Below are 11,581 nucleotides of genomic sequence, written 5' to 3'. Positions count from 1 at the left end.
GTCTTCCTAAGTTCCCATACCTCTGAAGCCTACAATTTTGCACATACTAAAAGCATAAGATAAAGTTTGGAATTTTCTGGAATGTTCTTCATGATGATTTGTAATTCTTGAAGTAACAGGAAGCATATATAACCCCGTACTAAACATTCCTTCCCCAGAGCTCTCTTCTTTGAGAAGGTTGTGTATCCTGGGCAGCGGTCCTCACCTGGACTCAAACAAGCCTCTATTCATTTTTTTTTTTTTTAAGAAATTCTAAAGGGTTTGTTCATTTTGTGTTGACACCTGCTAACACTTTGATTTGGACTTACGGCCTCCGGGACTGTGAGAGTGACTTCTGCTTGTTCTGTGGTGCTTTCCAGAAGCCTCAGGAAACTCAGACACTGTCTCTTTAAAATTTCAGTGAGAAAAGAATCACACAGCAAAAAACGACTATTTTGATGTACAAATCTGTGAAATCCAGCACATGCCCGCATTTGTGACACCACGACCTCAGTCAAGACACAGAACAGCTCCAGCCCCCCGACATTCGCAGCCCATGGCAGCCGCACCCCCAGAGCCACAAATCTGCTCTTCGTCCCGGCCGAGACTTCGAAGCACCCGCACAACCTGGGGAGACCAGCTCCTTCACTCGGCACGATGCCTCCGAAACTCACCCGAGTGCCTTGCGCACCAGCGGCTTGTCCCATTGCTGAGTGGAACACCGCCACTGTTGATCCAGGGGCCACCCAAACAAGGACACCTGCATCACTGCTAGTTTGGGGCTATGGTGACTGGACTTGTTATAGACATTCACACCCAGGTGTCCGTGTGAGCAGGATCTGTGCTCAGGAGTGGGGTTCGCAGGGTCAGAGGGCAACAGCGTTAGGAGACGCGATCCAGCAGAGTCCAGGCCGCTGCACCCGCCCGGCGCGGGTCCCGTCGGTGGTTTCCAGCCTGCAGGGAGGGGTCCGCACTTCCGTAAGGGCCCAGGAGGTCGTGAGTCTGCTGCGTGCACTTGCCAACGGGGCGTCCGCCCTTGTGACGGGTCTGTTCACGTCTTCGGATCCGTGCCGTCAGTCGGTCACTGATGCTCTTCGGCTGAGTGTGCGAGTTCCTCATGTATTCTGAATACAGATGCTTTGTTGGGTGTACGGTTGGCAAGCATTTTCTTAGTTAATAGCTTGTATCTTTATTCTTCAAGATTTTTCACAGAGCAAGTCTTAAATCTTGAGTAAAGTCTCATTTACCCGTGTTCTCTTTGATGGGTTATGGTTTTGGTGTTGTGTCTAAGAAATTTTGCCTAATTCCATGTCATGACAGTTTTCGCCCTGAAGTTTTATGTTTTACCTTTAGATCTATGATCATTTTGAGTTAATTTTTGTTCCGTCGTGAGGTTTAGGTCAAAGTTGACCTTTTCTGTATGGAGATAGGCAGTTGTCCCAATGCCATCAGTTGAAAAAGACAATTCTTCCTTCATTGAATTGTTATGAGCCTTTGTCAGATAGCAATTGGCCATATTTTCATGGGTCAATTTATGGACTTTCTAGTCTGTCCCATTGATTTCTGTATCTGTCCCTCTCCCAAAACACGCACTAAACGCCTCTGCGGTTACTGTAGCTTTGTAGGGAGGCTTCAAGTCACGTAGTGTGATTCCTCTCCTTTCTCAGAATTGTTTCAGCTACTCTGATTTCTTTGCTTTTCCATATTTCCACATTTAGAATTGGCTTGTCTCTGACGGAATGTTTACTGGCAATGCATTAACTCTATAAGCGCAGCTCCTCAGGTGCCCACGTCAATTACGGCGGTGGTCGTGGATTTGGGCAAAACCCGCCGGCTCCGTGTCCCCGTGTGCGGCCCAGCCCAGGGAGGCATGGCTGAAGCCGTGAATCATTTTTTAAACGAACACCTTACCTTTTAGAGTTGATTTAACAATACCTCCGGACGGCCTCACGGCCCTCCTACCAGACAGGACCTCACGCTGTCCTCAGTCGCCCCCACTGCCCCCGCGGGACAGGTGGCGGAGGAGGACTGCCCTCTCCCCGCCCTGCACACACGGGGGGCCCGGGGCTGCTCTGTCTCAGCCTCCACCCTGGGGAGCCCCTGCTGCAGGGCGCCTGCGCACCGGCCCTTACCGTCTTGGCGGTGTCCTCAAAGACTTCGCGGGCCTCCTCGAAGGAGCACATCTCCTCCAGACACTCTCTTTCCAGGTTCCCTTTCTTCATCTCTTCCAAAAACGAGTTCGCCCTGCGGACCCGCCCCAGGATGCTGCTGGCGCGCTCCGGGCTGAGGAACACTGGCGACAGGCAGGGACTTGTCGCCCAGAGGGCCTCAGCAGCGGCCTGCTCTCCCCCCGCAGGATCTGCTCACCCCTGCACTGCAAGAGGGCCCCTTCCTCGCACCTACCTCCCTCGTGACCCCATGAGTGACCAGGCCCCAGGTGCCCCCCAGCCCCCCTGCACGGCCTGCAGAGCTTCACATGGCTGCCCAAACCCTCCCTCACCTCTCCCTGCCCTGGGGTCCTGGGACTGCCACCTCCTGGTCCCCCCACCTGCGCCCAGCCCACCACCCTTCCAGGGCTCAGCTCCCGTTAAGGGGGGAGCCGCGGTGCCATTGTGAGAAAGCTTTTATCAAGTCCTAGGACACACACACACACGCGCACGCACACACACACACACACACACACACAGCACTTTCAAGAAATAGTACTTACTACAACATTTCTACTTGTTTCTGTTCCATTTCACTTAAAAACCCACTGAATTGGTCTGTGACTCTCAAATGAGTCATGACCTGCCCGCTGAAATATCTTGGATCCAAGAGCCTCGGGACTCCTCCTCGCTCGGGCTGTGCTGAGGCTGGGTCGCCCACGCTCTGCCAGCTGTCCACGGAGGCCCCGAGGCCCTTTCTCACCCTGCACCCCGTCTGCCTTCTTTCCTGCCCTCACAGAGGCTCTTCCTGGTGGGGACCTGCGTCTTGAGCTCTGTCCTCCCCTCTCTGCAGGGCCGGTGGCCTGCCCTCCTCTCAGAGCGCCCACTCCCCGTGTGCAGAGCCAGACACTGGACCCAGCAGCCAGGCAGCTGAGCTTCAGACGCAGCTCCATCACCTGCTACTTAAAGCTGACAAAGGGGTCACTCCCTGTGTCTCAGAGTTGTGTGAGTTTGAGGCTGGGACACACTAGGTGCTCACTAAACCTTAGCTTCACTCCCGCTTCAGATTGCTCTCGCCTTCCAAGGCGACACCGAGCTCAAACTTGTCTGTGGATACCCCATCACCCCAAAGGTCTGCCGCGCTACCGAGCACGCAGGTAGCTCCGATCTTCTCCCCCCTTCTCACTTCCTACCGCCTCCTTGTCCCCCCACACCGGGTCCCTTCTGCCTGCCCCTCAGGCTCTGGCCCCCCTCTCCATCCAGGGCACGAAGAGCCCCCGGGATGCCGCTCCCCTGCCCTCTCCTCTGGCTTTGCTCTGCTTGCCCCCTTTCTGGGTCTCTTCTCTCTGGACAGCCTAGGGCCTGGGAGGTGCAGAGACCCCTCTCTGTCCAGCCTTGAACTGGGCACCCCCTCTCCTGACCCAGCCAGCCTGAGGGTGGAGGCACCAGCTTCTATCTCTTTCTGCCACGGAAGCTCCTCTCTGCTGTGACCCCCCTGGGCCTCCCCCAGCTCGCTCTGGCCGCGGAGGGGGCACGTCTCTCTGTCTCTCCTGGTCTCTCCCTCTTTCTCTGTCCACGAGCTTCTGTGTGCGACTGCCGCTCCCCACCCACAAGGAGGGAGGCACACCTGGCCCTGGGCTACCCTTGGCTGAGGCCACCAGGCCCGGCCATGTCACGGCACGGGATGGGCACCACTCTCCCACTGTGGAGATTTGTGGCATCAGCCTGACGCCCGCCGTCCCTCCTCCTCCCCAGGGGCCATCTCTGCAGTGTGCAGGGCGAGGGGGCACTTACCACTGCCCCCCGGCAGCAGGAGTCCAGCCAGGGAGGCGCTGAGCAGGATGAGGCACAGTGGGCCCGCCATGGTGCGGCCAAGGACAGCGCGCCCGTCCCGCTGTGACAGGTCTCTGGGGCAAGGTTCAGTCACCCTGGCTCCAGGCGGCTGGTCGTCTTTCTCTTATATCACTGCCTCCTGATTGGAGCCTGGGCGGCGAGGGGGCCGGGGGGCAGGTGACCGCGCGGGGCCATGGCCGCCCCGCCCCTGCAGCCCTGGGGCGGTCCCGGCGGGCCTCATCCTCCTCAGCTTCTGCGTCTGGAGGGGCACAGGGAGTGTTAGGAGACAATAGAAGCGTCATTTCATAGTTTCCAGATGTTCTGTCTGCTCTTGTTTCGTCCTCACGAGCGTGATGAGAGCCAAGGGTCGCTTCCCGTCTGTCCTCCAGGTGTAGAGCATCAGCCCACGGCCATCTGACGCACACGTGGGGCTCGAACCAGGACTGCAGGTAGCGGCGCGGCTTGGGGCCTCGGTCTCCAGGTGGTATCCGGCGGTGTGCGGAGCGCCACTGTCGCAGGGGGTCTTGTCCTGTGTTCTGCCTGCGCGTCAGGCTGGTAGCCCCCCCGAAGTCCAGAGGCTCCAGGAGGCAGGCGTGTCCCTCTGGGCCACAGGCTGCTGCACATACCTCTGGGAGGACTGCCCCTGCCCAGCGTGGCCCGTGCCGCCGGCTAGACGCGTCAGCCTGGGATCGGGAGGGGCTGCGCCCAGGCCGGCCCTCCCAGCCCCGGTGCTAAGCCATGGAGGCGCCTTGGAGGTGCACACGCAGGCCGGGGCCCAGCTCCACTGACCGGGCTTTGCCTCGCACACCCTACTGGGGAGGGGCTCGCAGTGCGTCTGCTTCCTTCTTACACCAAGGCCACTGGCAGTGGAGGTGAGACCGGCCACCCCGCGGCCCAGCCACAGCCCCTTCGGGGCAGGGAATTATAGAGGGCACACGGCCGGCTCACTGCCCGCAGAATGTGGGATGCTCACCTGCTTGGCTTTCACCCCGGGGAGGTCCCAAAACCAGGGCTGTGTCCCCTCAGGACACACGACAGCACCAGGAAGAGCTCAGGTCTGTGCCAGTGGGAAGCAGCTCACCCCACGGTGGTCAGGCCAGGGAGGGAGGCATGAGGGTTGCGCGTTGGGTGCAGGGCCCCTTGTGGGGGGCAGAGACAGAGACAGGGACAGGGACAGAGGTACTGCACCGTGCGCCCCAGCGCCCACCACAGCTGACGCGTTCTGCATGTGGTGAGGGGCCACCAACGCCCATGGACGCCCAGCCTCACTGTGTCTGTTTGCTCCTGCTCTGTCCCCAGCGCCTCCAGGGGTGTCCGGCACACAGTAGGTGCTCAGCGGAGCCTGACAGACTGAAGGCGCTGGGCCAGGGCTGGTCTGTGGGGCGGTTGCCGTTATGCGCAGAGCCCGGCCCCGCGGACAGGCTGCAGGGTGACACAGCCTGTCTCTGGTGCATTCAGCTTGCTGGGGGGACTGGGTCCGGGGTGAGCCCTTCCCTGTCTCCCACCCCCCGGGGCTGGGAGAGGACACGAGAACCACGCATGGAGGGAGGGAGGAGGTCGGCAGCCGGCCGCGTCCGCGCACACCAGGTGTGCCAGCCTTGCGGGATGGTGTTGGTGTTGCCAGGCACCCATGCTGCGGCAGTTCCCACTGACGGCTGGGGAGACCAAGGCAGAGCCAGCAACCCCGTGTGCGGTTGGGTGGGCTCCTGGGGGAGCCCTTCAGCCCATCCTCCCCCGTTCTGTCCAGGAAGAGGGGTGGGCCAGCTCCTGAATCTTGATGCGGAAACTCCCCTCAGTGTCTGCAGCCTGAGCCGCGGAGCGGAGGACCCCAGAGGTTGCAGACCGGCTTCCCCAGCCGTGACACGACGGAGCCCTCCCAGGAGCCTCCTTTTACGTGCTCAAGACCCATCCTGGCGACCAGCATCAAGGCTCCCTTTTCGTAGACAAGGATCCACGGCTCAGAGCGGGAAAGCGGCTTGGCCAAGGGCAGGAGGCAGAGCCCGTCTGGGACAACATCGTGCCTGCCTGCCCGGTCGCTGAGCCCCGGGCCGGCGGCAGGCTGGGCAGGCGGCAAGCCTCTCGTGTCAAGGCCTGGAGGGTGGACATGTCGGCCTCTGGGGGCAGAGCATGGTCTCTGTCCTAACAGCTCTGGGCTGCAGTTCTGGGCGGCGTGTCCCGATAACACCTTGACAAAACCAGGTGACGGACCCGGTGGCCGGAGCGTGTGGCCCCTGGGCCGCCCTGTGCTGGACACGGCTTGACCGTTCAGCCCAGCAGGCCCTGACGCCCAAACGCACCGGTGTTGAGCACTGCTGGTGCTCCAGGCACCACCCCCCGAGTGTGTCCCGAAAGGGGGCGAGGTGCCCGCAGGATGTATTAGCCACCTGGCCGCGTTTGGGGGCCCATTTTCGCATCAGCTCCCCCCATGGACGGCTTGTTTCTAACTCCTCCATGGCCTATGTGACTAGGCTGAGCAAGCTGCACACTCACCTGAAGCATTTGATAAAAATGTCACCGGGTCCTTCCCCTGATCGCGCTTATGGGACGGGACCGAGGAACATGGGGTTATAGACCAGGGCCTTGGCAGGAAGAGAACACCCCGTTCTATAGGGTTTGGGGAACCCATCAGGGTGCTCTTGGATTTGAACACCAGCCTCCATGGAGGAAGGCTCATCACAGGGGCACTGTGAGCCCGAGAGCAAGATCGGCCCCGGCCTCAGCGGGGTGAGCGTGGGCATGCCACGGATGGCGGGCAGCCCCTGATGTGCGCGCAGGGTGTGTGCCATTACCAATTTATGGTAGAAGCAACATAAACAGAAAGATCCCGAAGGATAGCCACCGAAGTGAATGGATGGTGCTTCCAGGGTATGTGAGGGGACGCTGACATGCTTGTATGGGAGAGAGAGGCCACACCGAGCATGCACCCCGGGGCCAGCCCATGGGTGTGGGGCCCTCAGGCAGCAGTGCCTCCCTCCTGGCCAGCCGTATCTGTCTCCATGTCTCCCAACGCCCTCCCACCCCAGGAACTGCAAGGGTGTTTCCAGGTTTGAGGGAGGGACTGGCAGCAGCTTTATTTGGGGCCGGCGCTGGCCCTGGGGCTAGGGCAGTGGGGCCCGGAGGAGGCCTCTTAGGGTCGTGCTGGAGCGCATGAGCCTGCGCATCCACTCAATGTACTGGGAGACCCTGGTGTATACCCCGAAGTGGCCCTCGTTCGCACAGCCCTCCCCCCAGCTGACGATGCCAGTCAGGTACCAGGTACCCTGGAACTTGGTGGCATGCGGGCCCCCACTGTCCCCCTGGCAGGCATCCTTGCTCCCGTCCAGGTAGCCGGCACAGAACATGTTCTCGGTGATGGTGGGGGAGCCCTCCCGCCTGCGTGACTTCTCGTGGCAGTCCTGGGTCATCACCCGGGGCACGTCGATGGCCATGAGCTGGACGGCCGTGGCGCCCTTGTCCAGCAGCTGGCCCCAGCCACTGACAGTTGAGAAGCGGACAGAGGCCAGCGTCCTCTCGGAGAAGGCCTTCTCGGGCAGACACAGGGGCACCACGTGGTCGGTGAAGGTCACAGGCCTGCTCAGGTGCAGCAGGGCGATGTCATGGTTCGTCTTGTGGGGGATGTACTTGTCGGGGATGATGACCCGGGTTATGTGCCTCTCCTGCTCCTCACCCTCCTCCTCGTTGAGGTCATGCTCGCCTGCAGGGGACCAGCACCGCGCACGACTTGCCCCACAGCCTCCTCTTGGGGCACACAGGCACTGTGTCCAGCCCCAGGCTGGCGGGAGCAGCGCCCCCAGGCGGCCACCACTGGGCTCTGCGCAGAGTGTGACTGGGGGTGAATCTGGGGTGCTGAGGGTGCGTGAGGAGGGGCTGCCGGGCCAGGCAGCTGTGGGTGGGTGAGGAGGGGTGCCCGACTGCCCCAGTCTTGCCCACCCCCTCCCCAGGGGCGCCTAGCATCCCAGAGCCCACCAGGCGGAGGGCGCACGCCGTGGCCCATGTGACCCAGGAGGCTCTTGGCCCAAGTGAGATGGGAGGAGATCACCACCCCTGAGACGTTCCGTGGGCGGGACAGAGTCTGGGGGACCGTGGCCACTGTGGGCCCCGGGGACTCTGGGGTCTGCGCGGACATGCTCATCTGGTTGTGGAAGCCAGTCCTGTTCACAAACCACTCTCAGCGGGCGGAGGAACCACAAAACCTACCCAATACCACGGTCAGGTTTCTCCAGTTCTTGACTGTTTCAAAGCAGTGAGCCGCAGAGACCACCCAGGCAGTGTCGAGCAGGGTGCCTCCACACAGCAGCGCCCCGTCCACCTTCAGGACAGCCTGGACGGGCACAATACACAGAGTTCACGGCCCTGGCACGCTTCCCTGGGGACCCACCTCCCCAGCTAGCGATGGCCACGGAGAGCTCACGGACACCAGCCCGACCACGGGATGTGGCTGCTGGTGGCCCCGCGTGCCCAGCATCACCACCCAAGCTGGCCCCAGCATGCTCAGTCTGCGAAGGCTGGCCCAGGGTCGTGCTCTGGGCACGTGGGGGCAAGAGGTAGCGAGCTGAGGTGCCCAGCGCGATTCTTGGCACACAGCAAACCCTCCATACGTGCTCCCGTTTCTTCTTCCTAGAAGCAAGGAGGGTGCTGAGCAGGGCCTGAGTGAGGCTCCGGGGAGACATTTGTCCTGCGGTGGTTTTGCCATGGCTGTGGAAGGAGCCAGAGCCTCTGGCCGGCCGGCCTGCAAACAGGGACAAACTGAAAGGCCAGAGGGAGGCCTGGCCGAGGGCGAGGCAGGGCCCCACGTGTCGTGGTGAGGCGGATCCACCAGGGAGGAAAGAGACTGGATGTGGGGTCAGCGCGTCGGAGGCCTGATGTCCCGAGCGTGGACAGCAGGACCAAGGGTGCCAGGGACGTGCCGCCTCTTCCCCCGAGCCGGCAGCTGCTGGGCCCCTCAGAGGCCAGTCCTCCCGAGCAGGTGAGAACAGCTGCTTGGGGCTTGGAGACACGCCCCTGCCTGTTGAAGGCAGGACATCAGTGCCCGAAAATCAGCCAGCCTGGCTGACAACGGCTCTGGGATGGCTGTTACGGCTGCATCTGGGCCTGAGCTTCCATGGGCCCCAGTCCCCTCCCCCCCGTAACACGGGCGAGGTGGCCCCCTCTCCCGGGGGTGGGGGTGAATGGCACTGGGGGGTTCCTGTACGCGGGTGGGAGGGCGTGCTTGCTGCAGCTGCCCAGATAGCCCTCCCAGGGCTCTTTGCTGTAAACACAGAAACCCACCCCCATCACCCTTCCCCTGCCGCGCAGAGGTGCGGCCAATTCCGGGCGTTCTGCTGAACACTGAACACGGCCGTCCCATTCGGACGTGTCCAGCTCGCATTATCTCTCTGCCACCAAAACGCGGGGTTCTGCCAAGCTGAGGAGTGGACCGCGGACCACGCAGGCCCCACACAGGCCCGGCTACCCGCGTGAGGTGGGATGGGGCGGGGGCAGGCCGGCGGGCAGGCCCTGAGGCTCCTGAGGCAGCAGCAGAGCGGGAGGACCGGCCTGCTTTGAACCGTGGTCAGGCCACGGGTGAGCAGGGAGCCTCCAGTGTCCCCAGTGAGGTTGTCACACGTTGCAAACTCAACAGTTTACCTCGGGCGTCCCCCCCCCCGAAGGGTCCCGAGGGTCCCGAGGGTCCCTGGGTCGGGCTCGGACACCCGAGTGCACACATCCTGCTCTTGTGAAGTGCCAGTTTTGGCCCAGTGGGTCTGGGGGCCTGAGGCTCTGCATTTCCTACAGGAACCAGACCACAGGTGGCCCCACACACCTGCCCGCGTGCGGGGACAGCCTCCGCCTATAGGAGGCCACGTTGCAGCTCCAGAATCAGTTTCCGGAGGCAGGTAGTGATGGGCTTGGGCTGGGTTCAAACCTGCCTGGGCCGTCTGTCCCTGGAGGCCTCGGTTCCCTCACCTGTGGAAGGCAGGGAGGCCCACAGCCGCGAGGGGACAGGGGAGGCCGGAGCTGAGCTGACATCCGGAAGGACAGAGGGGAGCGGGCAGCTGGGGCTTCACAAGGAGGAGCAAGTGCCCTGCACCAGCAGGGGAGACTTGGGGCTGGGGTCCAGCAGCTGACCGCCCCCTGTCCCTTTGGGGGCCCCGGAGCCTTACCTGCCAAGGACACTCCCCTTTGGGGCACACTTGGCCACCCACAATTCGGCCTTGGGGGTTGCTGCCATTTCTCTTCAACAGAACAGGTATTTTTCCACATGGATATTCCACTGTAGAAAGCAAGTCACTGGGCTGAGGGGGCAGGGGGTTCATGCCTGACAACGAGCTTGTGGGGGGTGGGGTCTGAGGGCTGCCCGGGCAGGGCCACCCGTGTGGGAGCTACTGGGCCTGCAAGGCCTGGGGCTCCTGCCGGAACAGAGGTGCCCCCTCTGGAAGCTGGGCTCTGCTCGTTTCCCAGCGGAATGACACGCTGCCTAACTGACTGAGGAGGATGAGCAGCCCTTGGGCAGCGGCGCTGCCGTATGGAGGACACTCTGAGCTCTCAGTAAGGTCCCTGGGCTGGAGGAGAGACTGTTTAGAGATGGCCCCCAGCCCAGGGACCTGCGGCGGGGCGGGCAGAGCCTCGCTCTGCTCCTCTGGGCCTGCTGTCAACCGGCAGGCGGCCCCGCACCCTCCAGGGAGCTGCTCCCAGGGCTCTGTCCTGCGCGCGGCCACCGTGGCCTGTTCTCGAGTGGGCATGGGCCGGTACGAGATCCATCCCACCCTCCTCGTCCCTCCCAAGACGGCTGTGGCCACGCAGCAACGGGGGGCTGCTCCTCGGGAATGAAGTAGAGCAGAGCCCTGAGGGCCCATTACCTGTGGGTACGCAGGACACCCCATTGTCTTGGAGCGCGTACCCCTTGTGGCAGCGGCAGGAGCGCCCGGCCTCAGCGTGGTCACTGCAGTACTGCTCACAGCCTCCATTCTCATTCACACAGACCAGCAGGTCCTTCTTGTCTGAGGACAGGAAAGGGACAGACTGAGAGGGGCCCCTGCCGGTCAGGGGGAGGCCAGCCCCTGCTCTGCATGACCGTGGTGCTTAGTTGTTGCTGCAGGGACAGCCAGGTACCAGTCGGCTCTGTGCTTTCATCCAGAAGGGTGACCTGGGCTTGGGATGGTCCCACGTCTGAGCAGCTTAGCCAGCTGGGACAAAGGACTGGCACGTGGGGCCTCCGTGCCCCCCTCCCAGCAGCTGATGGGAGCTGGGGAGGGCCCATGGAAAGCAAAAGGCCTCTGGGGACAGTAAAAGTGTCCACTGAGAGGGGAGACCTGCTGGCAGGAGGCCAGGTAGATGAGCTGGTTCTACAGCCAGGCCCTCCTGCCCCCGTGAACTGGCCAGGGTTGACCACTGGCTCGGAGAGATGGAGATGAGGAACATTCCTCCTGACTCTGAAGGGCAGTGCTACAATGTGGAACACAGTGTTAGCTCACTGTGTCTGTCCAGGACCCCAGCAGGAAGGCTTGGCCTGGAAGTGAGTTCACACCAGGGCTCCTGAGGTTCATGGTCCTGGGGGACTCACACTAGGGCTCCTGAGCATCATGGTCCTGGGGAATACACACCAGGGCTCCTGAGCATCATGGTCCTGGGGGACTCACACCAGG

General features: G+C 62.0%; 2 protein-coding genes across 3 annotated transcripts in view; both read right to left on the bottom strand.

Annotated features, from left to right (window-relative positions):
- Positions 1-4,063, bottom strand: part of F10 (coagulation factor X) — a 12,825-nt gene extending 8,762 nt beyond the window's left edge. Inside the window, exons 1-3 of one of the 2 annotated variants that reach the window (XM_073887423.1) lie at positions 3,921-4,063; positions 2,112-2,272; positions 309-386 (exon numbers count right to left, since the gene is read on the bottom strand). In XM_073887423.1, coding sequence (XP_073743524.1) covers positions 309-386; positions 2,112-2,272; positions 3,921-3,990 — 309 coding nt within the window. In that variant the 5' untranslated portion in view covers positions 3,991-4,063. The remainder of the gene's footprint in view (positions 1-308; positions 387-2,111; positions 2,273-3,920) is intronic. The other variant, XM_025874620.2, reaches the window with a different exon arrangement.
- A 2,940-nt stretch (positions 4,064-7,003) lies between these two features.
- F7 (coagulation factor VII) overlaps positions 7,004-11,581 on the bottom strand; it is a 10,352-nt gene continuing 5,774 nt past the window's right edge. The window contains exons 5-8 of the mRNA XM_025875270.2: positions 10,796-10,936; positions 10,100-10,209; positions 8,157-8,280; positions 7,004-7,653 (exon numbers count right to left, since the gene is read on the bottom strand). Of these exons, the coding sequence (XP_025731055.1) occupies positions 7,058-7,653; positions 8,157-8,280; positions 10,100-10,209; positions 10,796-10,936 (971 nt within the window). The 3' untranslated portion in view covers positions 7,004-7,057. The remainder of the gene's footprint in view (positions 7,654-8,156; positions 8,281-10,099; positions 10,210-10,795; positions 10,937-11,581) is intronic.

The sequence above is a fragment of the Callorhinus ursinus genome, unplaced genomic scaffold (genome assembly GCF_003265705.2).
Source record: "Callorhinus ursinus isolate GAN/ISIS: 27379988/994484 unplaced genomic scaffold, GSC_fseal_2.0 scaffold79, whole genome shotgun sequence".
Lineage (NCBI taxonomy): Eukaryota > Metazoa > Chordata > Mammalia > Carnivora > Otariidae > Callorhinus > Callorhinus ursinus.
Note: the sequence above shows the minus strand (reverse complement) of the source record. Positions and strands in the feature narration are given on the sequence as shown.